The sequence below is a fragment of the Colias philodice genome, chromosome 2 (assembly GCF_061535455.1).
Source record: "Colias philodice isolate Cphi_HAF_F1 chromosome 2, ilColPhil1 Martin Lab GWU primary, whole genome shotgun sequence".
NCBI lineage: Eukaryota > Metazoa > Arthropoda > Insecta > Lepidoptera > Pieridae > Colias > Colias philodice.
The window spans coordinates 10,181,428-10,203,689 of NC_143087.1; the positions used below are offsets into that span (position 1 = coordinate 10,181,428).

Sequence of the window (22,262 nt, forward strand, 5' to 3'; positions counted from 1 at the left end):
TGTCCATTATAGATTTAAATGTTTTTATTTTTTCATATAAACTGTGACATGATTCTTATAATACGGTCATAGATTAACTTTTTGGCGTCATTTGCAAAAACGAAGTCCAAGTGGTTGAATTTGTCCAACGGCACTCTGTACTTTCCGACCACTGTTTTAGCTTCTTTAAAAAATTTGTCGACATCTTTTGGGGTTGAAAGCCAATCGTTGTCAGCATAATGGAGGAAAATTGGTGTTCTTATAGCACTAATATTGTAAGAAGGTGGCTTAAAGGTGCCATAGTTGCGTCTGTTACGAAACCAACCCTGGTCAAAGTATGCAAATTTCTTCGATTTATACATTTGGCCGAAATGTATAAATTGTCTCGTTGACGCACCTGCTGGTGTGTGTCCTAAAACAACTGGTAGCATGGTCTGAAAAATTAATAATTCATGAGAATATAGACAAAAGAAGATTTAATTATAGTCACAAATTCAATTGCCAATATGATCAAAATTTGCGATGTCTTCAAAGAATACACAATACTTACAGTATTTAATTGTTCTGCATCAAATCCGCAGAAAAGAAACAGTAAGTTCTTACAGAGAACTTGAGTTATCGCTTCTTCGAGACACAACTTTTCGCCAGCTAATTTGTTTAGCATCCCATTTGGCAAGATTTCATTAGCTCCTATGAGTTTTAGTATACGCTGTAATAAATAATAATATCTATTGACCGATATAAACTGGAGGACCCTTAAAATATTAAGCACTGTATATTGTACGTGTCAACAAGTACCTAAACACTTGAGATAAAGAACTAGGCTTTTACCGAATGAGAGATGACACATACTTTATTTAATCCAACCCTATTGTATCCTACTTAGGTACCTATAATTATTATATACTAGCAGTCCGCCCCGGCTTCGCCCGTGGTACATATTTACGTTTTCTCTTCGTAAGAACCATCCTCGTACTTCAAGGAATATAATAAAAAAAGAATTAACGAAATCGGTTCAGCCGTTCTCAAGTTATGCGCTTACCAACACATTTTGGGATTCATTTTTATATATGTATAAGATTTGGATAAATATAACATTTTCTAGTTCTCTCAGGTAAACACCCTTTAATAATAATAATTTGATAAGTAATGGAATATTATATTCTTCAATAAAATATTTTTTCCCCGGTCAAACATTAAAAAAAACAAAGAAAAAATAATAATTACTTATACGTAAAATCTCAAGTACTATGAAACTGTTACAAGAAAGAAACCATCTAATCAGCACAAGAAATATACAGGACAGAAGAAAACATATCACAAAAATTAGCAAAGAAATTAGAACCAACATAAGGAAGGATAGAAGGAAAATAAGAATGGAAGCATTTGAAAAGTATATAGCGAAAACAGGTGGAGTAAAAAAGGCCTATAAAGAATTATCCAATTCTCTGGACTGGATCGTTAAAGTAAAAAGCAAAAGGGATAAGTGGAATCATCGTAGAACAGACATATTAGGAGAAGCAACATCTTATTATAAGCAACTTTATGAATGCAATGTTACACAAGGTGAAGTTAAATTAGAAGAACCTTCAGATGTTCCTGCTATCTTGCAATCCGAAGTTAATGCAGCAATTGATACGCAAAAGGAAGATAAAGCACCGGGACCTGATGGAATACAGAACGAAATTCTAAGAAAGAGCAAGGTAATTTTAATACCCATTTTGACAGACATGTTTAACAACATCATACAAACCGAAATTATTCCGCATCAGTGGACAACTACTAATATCACCCTGCTATATAAGAAAGGAGATAAACACGACATAGGGAACTATCGTCCAATTAGTCTTATGTCCAACATCTACAAGATTTTTGCTAAGATAATTCTAAAACGAATCGAAAAAAGGTTAGATGAACAGCAACCTATCGAGCAGGCAGGATTTCGAAAGAACTTTTCAGTTATAGATCATATTCACGTAGTGCGTCAAGTTTTGGAAAAGTACAACGAATATCAACTCACTTATTATATTGCGTTCATAGACTATAGCAAAGCATTTGACTCTCTCCTGCATGTGAAAATATGGGAAGCTCTAGTGGAACAAGGAATTGATCACAAATACATTCGGCTCCTACAAAACGTTTATAGTAAAGGCACAGCGAGGATTCAACTTGAAAAGAAAGGTATTCCATTCAAAATTGAAAAAGGTGTAAGACAAGGAGACCCCCTATCCCCAAAACTCTTTTCTGCCGTATTAGAATCAATCTTCAGAAAGCTTAACTGGGAACATCACGGGATCATGGTGGATGGAGCATCGCTGACGCACTTGAGATTCGCCGACGACATTGTGCTATTCGCCAAAACGTCAGGGAGCCTAAGCATAATGTTAAAAGAACTTGCAATAGAAAGCGAAAAAGTAGGGTTGAAATTGAATCCGGCGAAGACTAGACTGATGACAAACGGAAACAAGAACATGATACAATTAGAGAACACCGAAATAAACTACACCGACGACTTCATCTATCTAGGACAGATCATAACTCAAAAAGAACCTATGTACAAAGAAGTCCAGAGAAGAATCACAAGCGGCTGGAAAAGATACTGGGCCTTAAAAGAAATAATGAAAGATAAAAACTTTCCCATAAGCACTAAAGGTAAATTATTCAACACCTGCATATTACCAATCCTTATGTATGGCTGTCAATCATGGGCTCTCACTCAGGAGACAACAAGCAAGCTCGCTATCTGTCAACACGCCATGGAAAGAAGTATGTTGAATGCTAGGAAATCCGACAGAATGAAGAACCATGACATCAGGAATAAAACTAAGAGCATAGACGTAGTTACTAAAATCAAAAGACTCAAATGGAGGTGGGCGGGACATATGATAAGAGACCAGGACAAGTGGAGTAAAAGAGTGACAAGATGGTATCCTAGAGATGGAAAAAGGAAGAGGGGCAGACCGCTGAAAAGATGGGATGATGATATCAGACAAGTGGCAGGGGTTATGTGGAATAGAGTAGCTCAGGACAGATCGGAATGGAAACGGTTGGAGGAGGCCTTTGCCGATTGGCAAACAGATCTTCAGAAAATAAAGAAACACCAAATATTAAAATAATTAAAATAGTGAATAGTTTGTTAGTTTTTGCAATTGTTTCATTTTCATTATATGTATGTATTAGACTTAAGTTTGATCTGAAATAAAAGGCTATCTTATCTTATCTTATCTTATCTTATCTTATACGTAAAATCTTAATTAAATAATAAGTAATTAAACTCACTTCTAAAGAATTTGTGAAAGGGGCAACTGCTCTGATTACTGGACTTCGAATATTTCCAACATACGCGATTGGCGCCATTGCATGCATGGCTAGAAATTTGTCATTATATTCCGGTCTAGTAGAAGTCATGACCCAAAACGCGGTAGTCCCTTGGGAGAAGCCAATGTACTGTATTTTCTGGACTCCCGTCTCCTTTATGACGTAATCAATCATAGCAGGGACATCGTAATGGCCAATTTCGTGCCAGCTAAACTTCCAAAATTCTGACGATGTGGGCTTTAGAACCGCGTGGTTCCGAGAGTATGTATTACCCCTTGCGTTACCCATCCAGACATCATAGCCCGCTTCAGCTAGGAGGTATGCTGTAATGATGTTCAAGGTTTTTTACTCAAACTCATGTATATATTTTGAAGTAAATAAACAAATATAATATGTTGCATTTGTTTTGCATATAAACATATTACTTATTGTATTCTTTAGAATTGTGGATAGATAAATAAATATAGAAATGTATAGCTTTTACAAACCTAGTCCTTTGTCGGGTCTCATTAGCACAAATTCTGCGGACGAGGATAAAAGACCGTGCTGCAAAAATACCACAGGACGATTCTCTCTCGTTGAATTACGTTTGCCATATGGAACCCTGTGTACTTCCAGTATATATTTATCTTCCGTATACACCCTGTGTATTTCGCAAGGGAATCCATATTTCTTAATTAACGTGAACTAAAAAAAGTATGTTATTTAAAAAAAAAAATAAACCTCGTGCTGACTTTAAAAGAAAAGAGTAGAATATAGAAGAGTTCAGAGGCGAACTGGAAAGCAAAATAAAAATCCCGCCGTCTTTTAGGATTGACTCTACATTTTTATTTTTGTTGTGTTTGTGTGTGAGTCGTCTGTGGCAGTATGGCTCTTTAACTGGTGAACCGATTTGTATGTTACACATACATATTATTTTATAATTAATATTACTAATGAACAAATATTTTCAAATCTCTTCAAGCGGAGTAGATACCTACAAGACCACGACATATAAAAAATGTGTTTAACGGTTGTTGGTCACATAACATTTTAAATTTGATTCCTATTAATTTAAGTACAGCTATTACCACACCGAGTAAGTATAAAAAAATAAAACACGTTAAAAATACGAACTAATATTTTTTTTTGAGGAGAACGCTGAAAAATCCAGAAGCATACAAAATACATAAATATTTTCATCATCTCACCGTATCCAAAGTAGCATCTTCTATAATACTCGGATCTGTGTCCCTTAGGTCGAAATCGTTAGTATTTTCTAAATGTACGTAAATAACATGAAAGGCTAGTATAATTTTTACCATAAAAAGTTTAAACAACATTTTCGTCATGTAAGAACTGTTCTCACAGAACTAATGAGTAACTAATTCAGAGATTATTCAATGATAAGTAACCCTTCAATGATATCTTTGATATTTTGGATTAATTGTTATTATAACTTTAACTAGTTAGTTGTCCTCGGTTCGCTTTGCTTTGAATGTGTTGATGTAGAGAGTCTTTTGCATTTGTCGAGTATTTTGCATTTGCCGTACTGATTATTATGCTTTTTCTTATTATTGTTGAGTATACTTACAATGCTAACAACAACATATAACCAATTTTTGAAGTGAAAACTTTTTTAGCGGCGTTGGGTATTAAATCTTAAACTCGCGTCAGGACACGTGACCTGCGAAAAAGCGTTTAAGCCGGGTATCCACTTAGGTTCGCCGTGGTTTGCGAACGCGCCCGCTCCGCAAACCAAACATAATGGATACGTCGTGATCGCGGAGCGCGACTGGAGCACGATCGGAGCACGGCGGAGCGCTCGGGAAGCGGTTTTTTGCGCGAACTCAAAGGGGAGCGCAGTTTGTTCGTGGACGCGAGCGTGTGTTTGTTAAGTTCGCGAACATGGAGTGGTCCGATGAAATGATGAATATATGCATTATTTCATTATTTCTTCTTCCCTTATTCATATTAGCTTGCCAAAATCGAGGAGGTCGTTTGTATTCCATCACAATATAATGTATCAAAATATAAGCTGCACTTCCTACTAATTCTGGAGACGGCATGTTTGCACTGACCGTCTGTCGTGTGTCTATTGGAGACCGGAGCGCGGAATTTAGCGCTCCGACAGGAGCACTGATGTTGCAGCCTAAGTGTGTACACTGTACACGTTCACGTTCGCGGAGCATACAGTGTTCGCAATCCACGGCGAACCTAAGTGGATACCCGGCTTAAGACGGATGGTTAACAAACATGCTCAACGTTAATAATCAACTTTTCACTTCTGCCGGCACTCCCGGAGTGCAACCCGTCTTTTTTTTCAATAGAAGTAGGTATTTATCGTCCACACACTACCTAATTAATAATTATTATGTATCTCAATTCCATAATACTCGGGTACCATCATAAGGAAGGTACCCGGTCCTTAGGAAGGCTTACGTGGGGACACGGATCCAACACGCAGAGGCCCTTTAGAGAACTTTACTGTGTTGTGGGACATATTATTATTGTTAAAGAAATACAGAAAGGACAATAAGCGCTTTCTTAATGTAATATTTATTAATTAGGTATTCTAAATAAGTAGGTACATCAAATTGCGGATCAGAGAAAAAAGGAAACATTGTACAGTGTACAAACAAGGGTAGATATTAATAAGATATATAATATATATAATTACTAGCTTTCCACCCGCAGCTTCGCCCGCGCAGTCAAATAACCCGCATAGTTCCCGTTCCCGTGGGATTTCCGGGATAAAACCTATCCTATTTCCCGGGGTAAAAGTAGCCTATGTCCTTTCTCGGGTATCAAAATATCTCTATACCAAATTTCATGCAAATTGGTTCAGTAGTTACGGCCGCGGCGTGATTGAGTAACAGACAGACAGACAGAGTTACTTTCGCATTTATAATATTAGTATGGATTTTCTTTATATGTATTTTTTCCGATCGGAATTATGTGAATAAACAAAACATAATCACAGTAGGTATAGATAATATCATTGTGTTGCGAAATTAGTACCTAATTAACTAAATAAATTTGAATTGATAATCGGCCTTCTTATTCTTATCGGTAATAAAAAACGGTCAAGGCTTTTTCATCTGCATTTAGTCTCATCCTTAGAATTGAATCAATTTAAATCAATTAGATATATTAATACCCTTAGGTAAGCCAGATACTTATCTTAGTACCTATTTATTGTAGAATATTATTTTTGTTCGTAAACATGATATTTCTTACTTCGGCTTGGAAGGAAACTTCTATTCAAAGAGAAAAGTATTCATTAGAATATGATTTAATTGAAGATTAGGATAATATTGTCAATAATAATCATTTAAAGGTGTGGTCACCATTTATGAATAAACTTATTGCAACCACAGTGTAACAGCCAACAACCATACGGTAAATGCTATGTATAAAGCGTTTTACGAATATCTTGTGTAATAATTATAATTATTGTATTCACAAATTTCTACAAATTTAAATAATTTAATTATTTTAATATTTTTTTTTAATAATTCAATTTATTCTCTACAAAATATTTGAGTAATAAATTTTTTAGGAATGGTAACACAACGGCAAATTAATGAAAGCCAGCATGCAATGGCAACATTTATTGTTAACTTTCAGCGCGCTATTGATACATGTTAATTATTGTTTGTTTTCATACGATTAGTATTATTTTGTTTTTAAAAACAATCTGCATGAAGGCACATTATGTCGAATCAAGAAATAAGTTTAAAGTGGAATGGCTATCAGAACAATATATTATACAATGTGAAGGAATTATTTAAAGACGAGGGCTTATCGGACGTCACTCTAGTTTCAGATGGGCATAGCTTTAAAGCTCATAAAGTTATTCTTTCTGCCAACAGCACAGTATTTAGAACTATCTTTCAGGTAAGTAATAGTATATTGTTACAGATTTCTTTGAACATTTGGCACTAGTAAGTACGTGAGTAACATATATCTAACGCCCACGTTTGTTCTCAGCAAAACCCCCACAAGGATCCAATTATAGTGCTTCATGACATCAACACGAACTCTTTACGGACTCTTCTAACGTTTATGTATAATGGAGAAGTTAATGTAACAGAAGAATTTCTGCCAGTTCTTTTAAAAACTGCTGAGACTTTAAGGATCTGTGGATTGTCTACAGGAAGCGAAACTAGTCGTGAAGAAGATAATACAAGAAAAGAAGAGGTTTGTACTCTGAAATATATATTTTGTACGTCATAACATTATAATAACTTTTATCTAATAAATACTAAGTATACAATACTGATTATATTTTTTCTAGAAGTCTACAACAAGCATACAAACAAACACAAAAAAACGTAAAAAGAGTGAACATGAAGATAATAATAATAAAGTAAAGAAACCTATGCAAGTTAAAAAGTCAGATACAACAAGTAATGTATCTAATTCTGACAGTATTAAAGCTCATGTAAGTATAAAAAATATTCTTTATAAATACTAAAATAAATGTTTGCATGGCAACCCACACACAAATGTCCACCATTCTTGTCTTATAATTTTATGTAGGTCATTAGTTTCTATTGCGTTGAGTCTACATTTAATACTTTTCTTTTATCCAAACTATTTTGTCATATTCATACTAATGTTTACTATGTTTAACAGAATATAACACCTAAAATAGAACCCATTGATTCCCCATTGACCGATTACTCTGGCGACAACACAAATGACACAGACATTGCAGTGCTTGATGATAATACAGAGAAGAAATACTCAGTCACCTCCGATACCCCTTCTAATAAGTTACTTACATCTAATGAGACGACAAAGAAATGGATAAATGAAGTGAGTAGCACTCAGCCATGTTTAAATACAAGTTTGGAAAAGGACAAAGATGAAAAGGAAATTGAAATAGATAAAGAAGTTGAGACGGTACTGCAGAGTGGAACAATAGTGGAGTCTTTGAATATAGCCACAGATAACATGGGTTTTGTTAGCAATGAACTTAATGATAAGGGTAAGTTGAACTTAATAATTTTCTCTATTTTTACACATTTAACAATATAAACATGAAGATATTGTTACAACATACAAATCTTAGAAACTTCTAGACTGGTTACAAAAATTATTTTGCCGCTGGATTTTTATATGATCTCTGACTGCCATAGTAAATATTATTTACTACAGGCAATAGCTAGCACTAGTAATGTACAGTCTGAATTCTATATATCATTTATTGTGCATAATATAGTACATGTTAATCCGTCAGTCCTCGGATCACAGACACAATAGAAAATCTATTGTGTCTCGGCCCGATCGGGCCGCTCGGTGGTCAATGGGTTAATAGTTATTGATCATTTTTAACTTTATTTATTCCATAGAAACAATCTCACATATACATTTCCAATGATTTTCAGATAAATCTGGTATAACATATGCAAATCCATCATTTCCGTGTCCATTTTGTCCCCGAGTGTACAACAGCTGGGGATATAGACGCAGACATGTTAAGTCACGGCATATGACGAACAGGTAAGTCTTTGATTACATTTATACAAGATTTTTTGTATTATTTATAGCAATACATACATTAATTTGCACTTGTGCAACTCAGGTGCATACATTTGTCATCATATTAAATTACAAAATGCACTTGTGACTCAAAATAATACGCCAATTTCACTTAACTTATCAGCACACCACATTATACAAACAATGATTCAGTTCTCTAAGAGTTAGAGTATATCTTTTATCTATCAGAAATCTTTTATATTTAGTTACACAACTATAGTATTATGGGACTTTTTTTTCAAGTAGTTGTCAGTAATTTTGAGATGGATAGGAGGAAATTTTAATAGAAATCTACGCTCTAATGTTTTCTAATAAATATTGTTAATAAATATAAATTTTAAAGACAAAAAAAAAAACGATCGCGTGGCAGGATTCGAACCCTCGTCTTTCGTCTTGCGGGGCCAGAGGAAGAGGGAAGATAGAAGAAATTTATAAATATAAATTATCTTGTATTTTCATTCCAGATTATCCTGCAAGTGGTGCGTATCAGTGTTGCCATCCACAGGCGCGTGGTATTCCCACGCGACCAAAACGCACGGTGTTCCCCACGAAGAAGCGAGGAACTCCCTTGTAGTGATGGTGGAAGCTCACGCTGTACTGACCCTTAATGAGCCCAGTGTAGCACAACTACTAGGACAAGTCGGTATGGACGCTAATGGAGGTGTAAGTGAGAAGACTAATTAGTTTACTTGATACATTTTTAGGATGAAACATTAGAGAAGGCAGGTACTTTTTGCCATTCATAATTTTTTCTATCCTATAAAATATATGTATTGTAAAACTTTTGAAAACTTGCCGATGAATTGATTTTGTTGTTTATGCAAGATTGACGATGTTAAAGAGTATCTATTATATTATAAGTAAAAATGTGTAGATAGGAAAAGTGCTCCGTAAGTTATGTTAGAGGCAAGTGGAATTCTGGCCAATTTTCTAGAATTGACCTTAGTTGTCTCTTTTTCGCTCACAATAGTTGAATCATGCCATCTCACTATGAGTCTAATCGTGTGTGCGTTAGTGTACCGTTTTTGAAGATCGAATGTTGTATTGGTAAACTATCTACACCTTTTTACTTATAATATTATTGTTCTCAATGAAATGATATTTGTGTGTACCAGTTTGATATTGAGAGTCTCTTGAAAATTTTTAATATATGTGCCAATAAGTTTATTTGTAGGAAGGGGTATTTTTTAGAGATGATATTGAATGTAATAAGTCTTGAGATCAGAATTTTATGGACTTTAGGTTGGATGAATTTTATATTATGTACTAAAATATCTTCGTAGATATGAATGGTGTGGTATACGCGCGTTGCGATTCCATATTTTTTATACGTCGGATTTTGTAAACATCCATATTTTTTTACATATATTTTTACATTTTATTGGAGTAAAAGTAAAATATATAAAATAATATATTTACGAAGAAATAAGAGTATGTATCTATAAGGATTTCTAAAAATTATAATTCTTCCGTCTTTCCTATTTATAGAATACCTATATAGTGATTTGTTTGAAAATTATGATGGTACATATATGATATTAATATTAATATTTATAAAATTCGACGCATAAAGAAAAACTTTCTCGTACTATGCGAAACTGCGTAATATTTGTCTGTAGGCGTTATAAATATGGTGACGTCATTGTCGTGGTTTTTGTACACTGATATAAATGTATGTTTTGGATGAATATTTACATGTGTGGAAAGCAATAATCTTCACATAAATTACTTATATTTATTAATAATATATACTCATAATGGGATTTGATATATTTTTATATGAGATTGGTAAATTAATATTAGTGAGATAAGTCTGGTCGTTTTATAAAATGTTTTTTATAATTTAAAGTAATGTTTCACATTTTTGGTTAATCATTATAACCTTGTTTAATAATTTAGAGTTGTCAATATGACAAAAGTTGCCATAATAAAATAATAATACTTTTTTGGTCAGTTGCATAATGCGTTTAAATTTTTAAAGTAAATATTTTAAGTTTATTCTAATTTGTATTTTTAATTTTGATCTCACATAACGCAAGTCAGAGTCTAGATTAAGAATCTTATGATTAGATAAGTAATATCTATAAAATATATAAAATTTACCTCAATGCATTGTGGTTTGTGTGCTTATTATTTAAATTAAGGATCGATTCTATTTCGAACGATGTATAATTAATACGAATTACCTTTTTATAGGTAGTAATTAATATCTACACTAATGTTTTTAGAATAGAAAAAAAAAATTCCTTGAATTATATTGTAATGGTTAGGCTGGCACTTGGCAGTCATTAATTTACTTATCAATGTTTTAAATTTCATTTATTATGAAATAAAATTGAATATTTATTAAATTATTAATCTACATTTTTTTGAGGAAAATGGTTTTTCTTTTTAATGCGATATTTTTTGACATTTTTTCAATGTATTTCGCCTTATCAATGAATTAGATTCTCACATTTGAAGGAATTTTTGTTCATATCTACAGTATTGTGTATTATTTTATATAAACATTAAATATTTTATTATTAAAGATTATCATTAAAAATAATATCTACTGAATCGACTGTGTGGATAGAGCTTAAGATTTGAAAAATATTTTTATAATTCTCATGTATTGTATTCAACTAGTCTTAAGTCAATTATGAAGCAATAATATTAAGGGTGTGACTATCAATTATATAAAAATTGTGTAACAAAAATATCTTATGTACCCTTTCATATATTTTTTAACATTACAAAAACGAAGCGCTAAAGCTCAATGTAAACTATTTTATTACTTGGGTTTCACTCGTGTCCAGTACAACGTTTTATGGCGTTAATAATATGCAAAACTTATATTTTATTGAGTAAGTTTTGACAAAATTCGTTCGTTGTCCATAATATTGTATTTTGTTTTACGCTATTTGACAATATAACCAAGAAAATACGTAAGAAATTAAGATACATAACTTCATCCATTGTAGTGGTTAATGGTTATATCTTTTATAACTAATAATATATTATGAATTTTTATAATCTCTAAACAGGCAAAACTAACATTTGTTCCAAACAAATTAGGGTCAATTAATAAAAACAACAATTTGTAACACATACTATTACTTTATTACATTTTTAAATAAATATGTAAAATCACACCGCTATATATTTTGAATAACATATCAAATTATTGTACAAATGATAGGAATGAGCTTAACGCATACGTAAATAAATAAGAAATTGCCTTTGAAAATATTTTTCAACAAAAGAATAAATAAGGTTAATAAATTTGGATACAATATTTAGAATTATACAACCCCAAAAAAGCCTAGCGTTTTATAACATGACAATGTGGTACTAATTTATTTATATTTAAGCAATAATTAACTAAAGGGACAACAAACATTTAAAACTTTGAATTTCCTTGAATTTTTCTTTTAGTTATAAGAACACGACCACTTAATTAAGAATAGATAGTATTTAAGTACTCATAATAATAAGTTACCAAAGCAATTTATTAAGATTAATTATAGTCAAAAGCATATTATATTTTTGTATGATGTCATGAATATGTCGCGGTTTGAAATGTGAGTTTAGCAATTAATTGCATAGAGGTTATATTTTCATACTCAGAACGAAAATTTCCAATTTTGATACAACAAAAATCTATTGACCTATTAATTAACACGTAACTTATGGCTTTAACAATAAAATTGTCAGATGTATATGTAACACCATGATATTAGAGTAATTAGATTTAAGAACGAGATTCAAATATATTTTTACGAAAGTCAAAAGCATTTTCTTTTACAAGTCAGTCACGGTGCCCTCTACGGAAATACCCGGTGCTATTTCAACTTTCTCGTCTCTGTTGTCGATGTAATTTTGATTATTCTTATAGTTACTAGATGTGTGTCTGCCTTGAGGTGAGGTTGGGGTAGGAGGCGGGGATTTAGCACTGTATGTGAGATCTCCAGCTGTTTCTGAACGCCTTGGTCCGTAAGCATTTGTCTGACCCATCGGCGCAATAAGTCGTTTGGGTGGAGCTTGCTTCCTTTCAAGCATGTCTTCCATCTCCCCGTATCGCTTCATCGACGCTCTATTTTTAGGCGTCTTTTTCAACATAGCTTGAAAGTTGAACGGGGGATTGTCATCGTCGTTTCCTTCCCCAGAAGATTTGGCCAGAGCTTGCAGTTCGCGTATTGGATCGCACGCGTCAGAATCGACCCCATAGCTAGCTCTGCGCCTGTGTATATTATCAGAATCCTCGTCCATATTGGACGCCCAAGGTGTCGGTGGTTGGTAAAATTTCTGGGGGGAAGTGACGTATTTCTTTTTGTAGACCACAGGTCTGTTGGGAGTGTACTCCACGCGTTTGGGTTCGTCGGGGAGCTTTGGCATGGGCTGCGTTGGATCTCTGCAGAAGGGCACGCTAAGGAGGGTCTGTGTACTCGTCGTTCTGCTCGTCGTTGAGCCTGAAGAACTAAACCGATGTTTGAAAGGTTCGTCCCACTGCTCGTGGTCGGAATCGTATTGACTGGCAAATGTGTCACTATAATGAGAAACCAGTTAGTTAGAATTAGAGAGAGGTATGCTGCGAGCTTAATTAGAAATTTATTGCATATTATACGTTTTTGTATTCAAGATAGTGACTAAGTAAAGTAAGTCGCAGTTTACCTTCAAGATTCTTAAAAACTTTCTGGTATACAAGAACGCATTTAAATGTAACCAATGATAATTATTATGAAAATGAATTAATATTTGATACGTACTTGCTTTTGACTTTGGGATCACACATATGCGATGTATCGAAATATTGGATTTCGTCAAGTCGGAAGGGTAGTTTCCAAACTGTGGGACGGGGGTCTCCGAGGAAGTTTTTTTTGGCGTGAGGATCTATGCGCTCTAGTAATACAGAGGAGTTTGTGTTTAGTAAGCCTTCCACGAGTGCTTGGTTGTAAATGTGTATCTGTAAAAGCAACGATGATATAAATCTTCAAGTAAAACCTAACATAAGTGTTAACGTACAAATTTTCTATAGTGTATAACCACAGACTAATAATAATATACTACGTATACAAGTATAACGTACAATTCCTCAAATAACGTGGAAGATATTATAAATAAAAATGTATCATATGGACAGCAGTGTAGTTAAAATCAGCATGTAAGTATTTGTGTCAGAATAATACAATGTTAGTGGTTTTACCAAAATTAATAAACCGTTATTAAATATTTTAGGGTTGTGCTGGAGCATACCTGTTGGGACAGATTCACTAAATCCTGGTACCGCACTGCTCTATACTGCAGCAGCACTTGGAACAGCGATCTGCTCTTCCACTTCCTCGCAAAGCGCTTCAGAAAAGACGACGTCTCTTCGTCTATTTGTCCAGTAGATTTGTTGACAAGCGGACCATATGCTTTGCGAACGACAAATCCTCTGTATGCTGGAAAAACAGAGTGAAAATAGGTAAGGTCTTGATATGGTATAATATAATGTTTTTGAAGTAAGATAATCTCGTTACTAGAAACGTAAATATATTTGCCTCATTTCGATGATAAATACAATATTTTAATCTTATAGTATAGGCATGTAGGACGTAACATATTAACGCGAATCGAGCTGTCTAAAATAGGATGAATACTTAGATTTTTAAAAATTACCTTTCTGTATCACTAAAGCAGCTTCCTCGTCATTCATTGCGGCGGACTTCTGTTTTTTCAACTCCTTGACTGAAAGAGATTTTTAAAGTGGGTAGTTATGGTTGCATGCAATGATGGAGCGCAGACGGACGGAACATTGCCAACAGTGACTGCATAGCCTCTTTACTTATATTATATCTAAATATTTTCATACTTCAAAAGCGAACTATCGTTACTCATTAATCGTATAGACTAGCTTCGCTTGTTTGGTCTACTTGAAAGAACAGTGAGCTTAATAGTTAAAACTATCACAACTTCGTTTTAATTATATCCATTCCTCTTTTCTTTTAATTATTATAATTGTTCGCCTGCTATATTATGTTAGCAAAAATGCATATGTCGGACTTTTTATTTATCTTCCGACAGGCGCTACGATTCCTTGTATCACAGTCACTTTAGATGGCAACATTCCGTCCGTCTGTAAGCGCCCTTATTTATAACTTTTTATTTCACTCACTATGCATCACTTTCGATTTATTTTGCACGGCCTTTCTTTTTGCTAAGAATGTCCGCATCATGCTCTGCACTTTTACAATTTTCTTGACCTGCGTCTCATACAACCTGTAAAATTAAGTATTATGTCGATTACTTACAATTCACCTATTTGGAAAAAGCCATAAATGTAAAATAAAATTATTTTCTTACCTGGATAGAAACTCTTCATTGTAATACTTCAAAAATACTTTTGATTTTCCCAACTCCCAGCCTTCCATTTTAAGTCGAATCAATAAAAGCCTGCAATTGTCTTTAGTCTCATCTACATTTTCGTCGAAATCAAATGCAAGAAAACGATATCTGAAATGCAAATTTCACATACAATAATTTGATGTTTAGGTTAGTATACTATGTATTTATTATAAGATTATTTCTAGAGATAAATAAAAGGTGATGACTCCAAATTTTGTCGCATCAACAAAAATGATGAAATCCAGAGTAACAATCAATATTATTAAACAATAAAGGTAAGAAAATGTTTTATTGTAATTTATATAAACCTTCGAATAAACTCAGCAAATGGAATACGGTAGGAGAAACCGCATTGACGAGCCTTTGCTGTGTCCAAAACTGCCATTGCTCTCAGCTGTTGCTTAACAACTTCGCTTTGGAAGCCGCGGGGATTATCATTCAAGTCGGTTCTGATGCATCTAACGAAGTGTATTCCGCCACTAGCTGACAGTTGTTTCAGAATTTCTAAGCTTGTCACTCTGTAGGTAGCAGCGGCTGTCCTCATTCGACGCACTTGCGAGTATTGGCCCTTGGACACGGTGTTGAATTTCTGAAAGAATTTATATGGTTTCATGGATGAGGACGCAGGTTTAACTGTTCGTTGGCTTATTCCTAGCTGTACTCTTATAAATACTTATCTAACTATGTCTGGTTTAACAGTTAAGTAACATTAATTCAATATTAAGCTTACGTACCCGTGCTTTAATATTTTCCATTTCTTTTTGTGATTTTGTTCGATTTGCAGAAGATTCACATGGAGCAAGAGTAAGGTTTCCAGTTTTTGTGAGCCTATTTTTAAACAGTTGTTGCATCGTAGCATTAGTGGAAACTCGCATTGTCTCTATCATTTCAGGAGGTAAGAAATCTTTATTCTTATCAGCCATCTCCCTGGTATCATAGTTGACTTTACCAGTATAATGAGCAACACTGAATTCGTGACTTCCAGCTAGTTTTACGTATGGACCTTTGCAGGATGCTCGTATGGTACCTAAAAAAATATAAGTATTGAATTATCTTTTATACCTCATCCACAATCCAATTAATTGAAAGCTACTTACTCATTATAAATTCCTGTCCACTGCCAGTGCGACTTGCTTCATCTAGTATGTAGAATATGCCATGAGGTTTTGCCATTAGCTGATCAACCGAGTTCTTATTATCATAGTAATGAAGAGGCAAAACTGGAACATCTTCTTCCTCCTCTTCCTGCATCTCCCAAGCAAATATCTTCTGATTGTAAAGGAACTGGAGTTGTTCATTAGTTGTATTCACAAGCAACTGTTCCAATCGATTTCTATGGTAGCATTCGAAACCAAACATGTCGATTAGGCTGACGGAATATTTATCACCACTGAAAGAAGTATGATCAGTGAATTAAAATAACAGCATGATAAAAAAAAACAAAGTGCCTCTTTGTATTTGCCAACTTACAAGACTGATCGCATGAATGATAATTTTGCATTGATGAGATTTATCATCCAATCAATAAGCCTTTTGTATAGAGTACTTGCTAACGTATCTCTAGCATCTCTAGCTTCATCAGTGGAGTGCTTCCTCTTAACAGCAGATCCATTCTCTATTAAACAGTAGTTGAGTAGAGCCCACAAAAATTTTACTTCATCCAAGGACAACAACTTTGCAACTTTCTTAGCTTCATCTGGATTTTCTATTTCAGCAGAACCATTTTTTCCATCTCTAAATCTTACATTTCCAAGTACGAGTATCGATGCTAGCACAGTCTCGAAAAATTTAATTTCATCTTCTTGCCAATCCAACATTTTTAAATATTCAACAATATCGTTGTAGCGTTTTGCATTCACATCTTTTGGATTTTCACGTGCTCCTTGAACACCCCTTACTGATTCGTCTAAAATTCTCAAATACCGATGTTTTCTATTCTTCTCCAAGCTGAATTCACTCAATTTATCATCAGCTTCCTTCGCATCATAGAAGTAATACATAATGTTGAAATTGGCATGTGACCTGTATAATTTCAACCATTATAGTTAATTAATATGTAGTTTATTTAATATATAATTTAAATGTTAAAGTTAAGGCAACTTACATGTCAGTAGATGACACCCTCCATTTTTCGAGTTGATATAACCAAAATATAGCACCGCTTAATTTACTTGAGCTTCCATATGTCACTTGTATATGGAAAATTCCTCGTGTGGAGTTAGAATGTATTGGAGTGGCAGCACTAATGCAGGCTAGAATAACTGTTGTTGCATTTTTTATTCTCTCTCCTGTGTTATTTTTCATAGCGCCTAAATAAGTTAAGTGGGACAGCGCATGAAGAACATTTGTTGTTTTGCCAGATTTACTTTCCCCAGAAAATACAATATACTGCTGTTCGTTGTGATGTAAAGCATTTTGATATGCGCTATCCGCAACAGCAAAAATATGGGGCTCATTATCAGATCTAGATTTGCACTCATATTTTTTATGATACTGAAATAACGTTAAGGTATTAATATCATAGTTTTTTTTTCAATTATGATACCTATTCAGAATTAAGTTACATTACTTTACCTCTTCATTATAAATGTCATCAGTAGAATTAGGATTTAGAATAAGCAATATATCGCCAATAAAAGACATAAAAGAGCCCTTTTCTAATTTTGTGTGAATTTCTGTTAAAATGTTTTCTTCAGATAAGTATTCTAATGCTGCTAAATCTTCTACTTGCATTGTTTCTGGTTCGTGTCTTCCTTGAGTGATTAGAAGACCGTCTTTTATGATTCGTTCAGGTTTTTTTGGTGGTAATTCTTTTTCTTGTAGATCATTAGCTAACATTTTTATCTCAGTGGATAGCTGTAACATATGAGCAATTTTAAGTATACATGGAAATTCATAAAAGATAAAAATAAACATTTACTTACATGGAAGTCATTTTCTGGGACGGACTGAATAAATGGATGTTCCTCCAGTTCCATGATGAAGGGCCGATGCTCCGGATTTTTTTCAAGGCACCTAAAACATATTTTTGCTATGTATTTTAACCTTTTTTGTTGTAGAAATAGAAATTGATATTATACTTACTCGTTGATAAAATCGTTAATATCGTTGGATGACATTGCTGGTTTTGCAACACCTGGTGGAGGGTTCCTGACAATTTGGAACAGCGCTCCGGTAGGATGCATGTCTTCGAAAGGTGCTTTACCATCAACCATTTCGATTGTACTAATTCCAAGTGCCCAGACATCAACTCTGTTATCATACCCTTCTTCGCCTCCAATAACAATCTCTGGTGCCATCCAGCTTGGCGAGCCGATATATGATGTCGTTTTATCGAGAGCATCATTAAGTTTACATGATAATGCAAAATCGCAGATTTTTATTTCACCATTGCTCTTTATCAAAATGTTGCTTGCTTTTATGTTGCGGTGCATCACTTTATTTTCGTGTAGATATACGAGTGCCTAAAATTGTATTCATATGTGATTTTTTTCCCAAAGAAACAAAACAAATAGAACATTTAGAAACAATTAACCTTATAACCATGTATTTAAACACAATGTCGTGTTAGTAACATCATGATGAGTTTTAAAACGAAAATTAAAGTCCATTTTATAAAACATTAAAGATGACTGCATTGTGTTAAAGAGATTGAGCCAATAGCGAGAGAAAAGCTTTGACTCGGAGTGATGGAGCGACCGCCCTAACAAATGGCCTGTGACGCCTCAATGACGCTACCATCAACGTCACTCAATGGCCCACGCCCATGTGATTCATTGGGAGCTATTTGCATACATATCAGGCGGGCCTGTCGCAGCTCTTGTCTGATACATCAGTTGGTTAATGCGTTTGTGACTCGTAATAGGGCTGCCTCTATATGCAATAGCGGGACGTAAGACTTATAAAAGTGAAAGATAATTTTATAAGTAAGATACGTAATGTGATGATGACCATTATACGCGGAATGTTTTTTACCTACAAATACGTATGCAATTTTATCTAATGTTCTATTATCGCTACATCGCAATGCGTTTCGTAATGAAACGAATAGTGTACAACACAATACAAGATTTAAAATTGATTTTGCTCGGCAAACATAAATACATTCTGTCCTAAGATTAGATAGACAATACAAAATCGATATGAAGAATACACTCGACACGACGTAAATGAGGCATCGCGTATTGAGGACCAAGTGGCTTACATAAAGATAATATCCATTTAAACTGCTCTAATTCAGCCAGAGCTCTAAATATCATTCCGCGTTAGGGATTCCAGGCTGTATATCTAAGGGTGTAAGAGAGGCCGTGTGTCAGTGGGAACGGGTCTGAGGGATCTCGGGCTACCGCAGCTTGGACCCGTATATCTTCTGTGTGCGAGCATTATTTACGATAATTGAGCGATGCTCCGCGATGGGGGGCCATCACGGTGTTGTCGAGCGCAGACATTCACATCGACAACTTCGACCGTTGCGTCGCGAATCACATCGAATAAAGCGGCGTGCATTTTAAGTAATGGCCCTAGATAGTATTTTAGTACGTGGACGGTCGCAGCCATATTTTATTCGATGTCACGCAAGTAACAATCGGAGAGCACAGATCCGAGAACAATTGAGTTTGCATTCAAAGTAAGCACCAATTGATTCACTCGCTGAAAGCTCGACTGGCAGGCCCTTTGTTTTATAAACAGCCATCCACTTGCATGTGACGAACGACATGTTTATAGTCATTCGGATGTGGGCTTACCTTGATCGTATATTTGAGGATGTAAGCGATGTGTTCCTCGGACATTTTTTTGTCCGCCGCTTTCAATTTTCTGACAATGTCGATGACAGATCCGAATTCGCAAATCTGGAAGAAACGACGCATTATGCCACATACGGGAAAATATACTGGCGATTCGAACGATTCTGATAACATAATTTATATTGTATTGAAATGGGGACTTACCTCGACAACGAACCATATTTTCTTAGCGTATTCAGAACGTTCACAGAACACGCCGTAAAAGTCAATAATATTGGGATGTTTAGTGAAATCCCTTAGGATTTTATATTCATCTTGAATGTGTTGTTCTTTTGAATCTGTTAAGGTAATTACTTTTACAGCAACTGCTTTGCCTGCAGCTTGATCGTCTGTTGCTTGAAAAACTTTTCCGAAAATTCCAGATCCAAGTTTCTTTTCGATTTTGTAGCGGTCATGTGGACTCGCCAAGGACGATATACTCAATCCGTCCCTCATCTTTACTTCTTATATAACTATTGGTTGAGTTTCATGGGTTAACCAATTTTTCGTTGATTTACCAAATGATAATTTTTAAATTTGTGAGTCTTTAAAAGAAAAGACAATTCTATAAAAATATGCTCTCAATGTAAATTATAAAGAAACACCAAACTAAAATAAACTCTATCGTAATTCAAACTAAAATGAATCTATAATTTATGAATTAAAATTCTATAAAACAAAATACCTTACCGTGTCCGCTTGTTGCGATTTCACGACTCACAGTGGGAAATTAAACCAGTAGCGACGAGCCCTGAAAAGTGCCGGGGCTTCATGGTATTAAAAGAAATAATCTCTTTACTATTGTAACGCTATTAAGGTTAAATTAAGCCGCCCATACACGATGGAAAGATACGCAATTTTATTTTCTTATCTATATAAATATAAATCTGCGTTTTCGTAATGAAGATTAATTTTTTTTTTAATGTTATGGGGAGACAAACGAGCGGACGCACTGCCTGGTGTTAAGCAGGTTGCGTCGCCCATAAACCATAACAGAGGTTATGGTTGTTGCATAATTAATAATTAATAAATATTAATAATTGAAATATGCGGTTAGTTCAAATATTGTTGATATACATTTAAGTTCTTCCAATGCCTTCGTGAGCTGTGTGTATAGTGAAAAGTAGCAATTAAAATTAATTAATTAGTATTTTTTGTGTCATTAAATAAACGTTTTTTTCTTTCTTTCTTTCTTTCTTTCAATTAATAGCGAGTTCCTTTATGAAAACTTTTATATATTTTTACTATAAAATACATATAGATGTTTGATTGTTTGATGCGCTAATCTCAGGAACCATTGAACTTTATTGATCGCTAAGTGTCAAAGATCACCACGTTCGAAGGGGGGACGAACCGCTAGTAATTCATAAACTTTAATAATATAGAAATAATTTTTATAATGATTATAATATCTATTTTTAAACTAAAAATCCGATCGTGTATGGATCACTTAATCAATAAAATAAATATCTATTTTCCTATATAGACCGGACTCTCAGTGGAGTTTCGTTTGCAAAAATCGCGGACCTAAATCTGACTTCTGATATATATTGTATAGATCCCAGACATCCTATAGACAGATGTTGCCAACCAGTTTTGTGGTCCCCCTGCCCGCACCTTGGTAATTAAATATGGCATACAAAGAAAAAAATAAAAATTTCCAAAACATGCCGTGTGGGGTATCAAATGAAAGAGCTTATTGAGTAGATCACGAATACATAGCATACTATATACATTTCTTACACTTTCTCTAAGATTTTTTAGAAAATTTACGAAAATGGTCCATTTTTGAGTTAACTTTAAACCACTATAGATTGAAAACTCATGAATATATTTTTTAAATTATTATTTTAAATAATTAACAATAGTCCATTGTTTACGATTCAATATTTCGTACAGTGAAATAGTTGCATGGGGGAGTGGGGGGAGCATTCAAAGATGGCGAGTATATTTTCAAGTTCATATAGTATATAGTTATTTTCATCAAATCCACCACATAGCTCACTTATATTATCATGTATGTTTCGTATATACTTCTATTTTGACAAAAAATTACTCATATGCAAGAACTTTAATCATGGGTTAATCCATCAAATCGAATCATCGAATATTTCTAAGAAAACTGTACCACTAGATATTATTAAAACTGTTTACCTGATAGTTTCCTGCATTGCACAAGTATTATCGAATATGTTTGTTAAAAACTGAAAGGATATTCATTATTATTTGCTACCTGCCTTTATATTGATATGATATAAACACTTCTTTCAAGTGATTGCAAATAAT

At 34.1% G+C, this 22,262-nt stretch overlaps 3 protein-coding genes across 3 annotated transcripts; 1 reads left to right on the forward strand and 2 right to left on the reverse strand.

Moving 5' to 3' along the window:
* Positions 1-6: 6 nt before the first annotated feature.
* Positions 7-4,659, reverse strand: LOC149490735 (lipase 3-like). The gene is made up of 5 exons (XM_089708100.1): positions 4,488-4,659; positions 3,786-3,984; positions 3,259-3,620; positions 530-688; positions 7-413 (listed from the first exon to the last, which is right to left on the reverse strand). The coding sequence occupies exons 1-5, from the start codon at positions 4,626-4,628 to the stop codon at positions 33-35; spliced, it is 1,242 nt and encodes a 413-aa protein (XP_089564226.1). The 5' UTR covers positions 4,629-4,659; the 3' UTR covers positions 7-32.
* Positions 4,660-6,906: 2,247 nt separating this feature from the next.
* On the forward strand, positions 6,907-12,599 carry LOC149490736 (uncharacterized). The gene is made up of 6 exons (XM_089708382.1): positions 6,907-7,176; positions 7,270-7,479; positions 7,577-7,723; positions 7,918-8,272; positions 8,673-8,787; positions 9,291-12,599. Exons 1-6 carry the CDS (start codon positions 6,994-6,996, stop codon positions 9,508-9,510), a joined length of 1,230 nt encoding a protein of 409 aa, XP_089564508.1. The 5' UTR covers positions 6,907-6,993; the 3' UTR covers positions 9,511-12,599.
* A 1-nt stretch (position 12,600) lies between these two features.
* On the reverse strand, positions 12,601-20,441 carry ninaC (STKc_myosinIII_N_like and MYSc_Myo21 domain-containing protein ninaC). Its single transcript, XM_089708433.1, has 16 exons — positions 20,142-20,441; positions 19,938-20,042; positions 18,277-18,656; positions 18,117-18,207; positions 17,767-18,048; positions 17,297-17,685; positions 16,663-17,214; positions 16,290-16,582; positions 15,927-16,219; positions 15,501-15,781; positions 15,151-15,300; positions 14,963-15,066; positions 14,467-14,535; positions 14,062-14,249; positions 13,575-13,771; positions 12,601-13,354 (listed from the first exon to the last, which is right to left on the reverse strand). The coding sequence occupies exons 1-16, from the start codon at positions 20,430-20,432 to the stop codon at positions 12,610-12,612; spliced, it is 4,410 nt and encodes a 1,469-aa protein (XP_089564559.1). The 5' UTR covers positions 20,433-20,441; the 3' UTR covers positions 12,601-12,609.
* Between the last annotated feature and the right edge of the window lie 1,821 nt (positions 20,442-22,262).

Coding starts and splice junctions, on each gene's coding strand:
- LOC149490736 (XM_089708382.1), top strand. CDS start 6,994: ATGTCGAATCAAGAAATAAGTTTAAAGTGGAATGGCTATCAGAACAAT. Junction 7,724..7,917: donor CTGACAGTATTAAAGCTCAT/GTAAGTATAAAA, acceptor TATGTTTAACAG/AATATAACACCTAAAATAGA. Junction 8,273..8,672: donor CAATGAACTTAATGATAAGG/GTAAGTTGAACT, acceptor AATGATTTTCAG/ATAAATCTGGTATAACATAT.
- ninaC (XM_089708433.1), bottom strand. CDS start 20,432: ATGAGGGACGGATTGAGTATATCGTCCTTGGCGAGTCCACATGACCGC. Junction 18,049..18,116: donor TCCCAGAAAATGACTTCCAT/GTAAGTAAATGT, acceptor CATATGTTACAG/CTATCCACTGAGATAAAAAT. Junction 15,067..15,150: donor AATGAAGAGTTTCTATCCAG/GTAAGAAAATAA, acceptor TTAATTTTACAG/GTTGTATGAGACGCAGGTCA.
- LOC149490735 (XM_089708100.1), bottom strand. CDS start 4,628: ATGACGAAAATGTTGTTTAAACTTTTTATGGTAAAAATTATACTAGCC. Junction 3,621..3,785: donor GAGACCCGACAAAGGACTAG/GTTTGTAAAAGC, acceptor ACATCATTACAG/CATACCTCCTAGCTGAAGCG. Junction 689..3,258: donor CTTTCACAAATTCTTTAGAA/GTGAGTTTAATT, acceptor TATTTATTACAG/CGTATACTAAAACTCATAGG.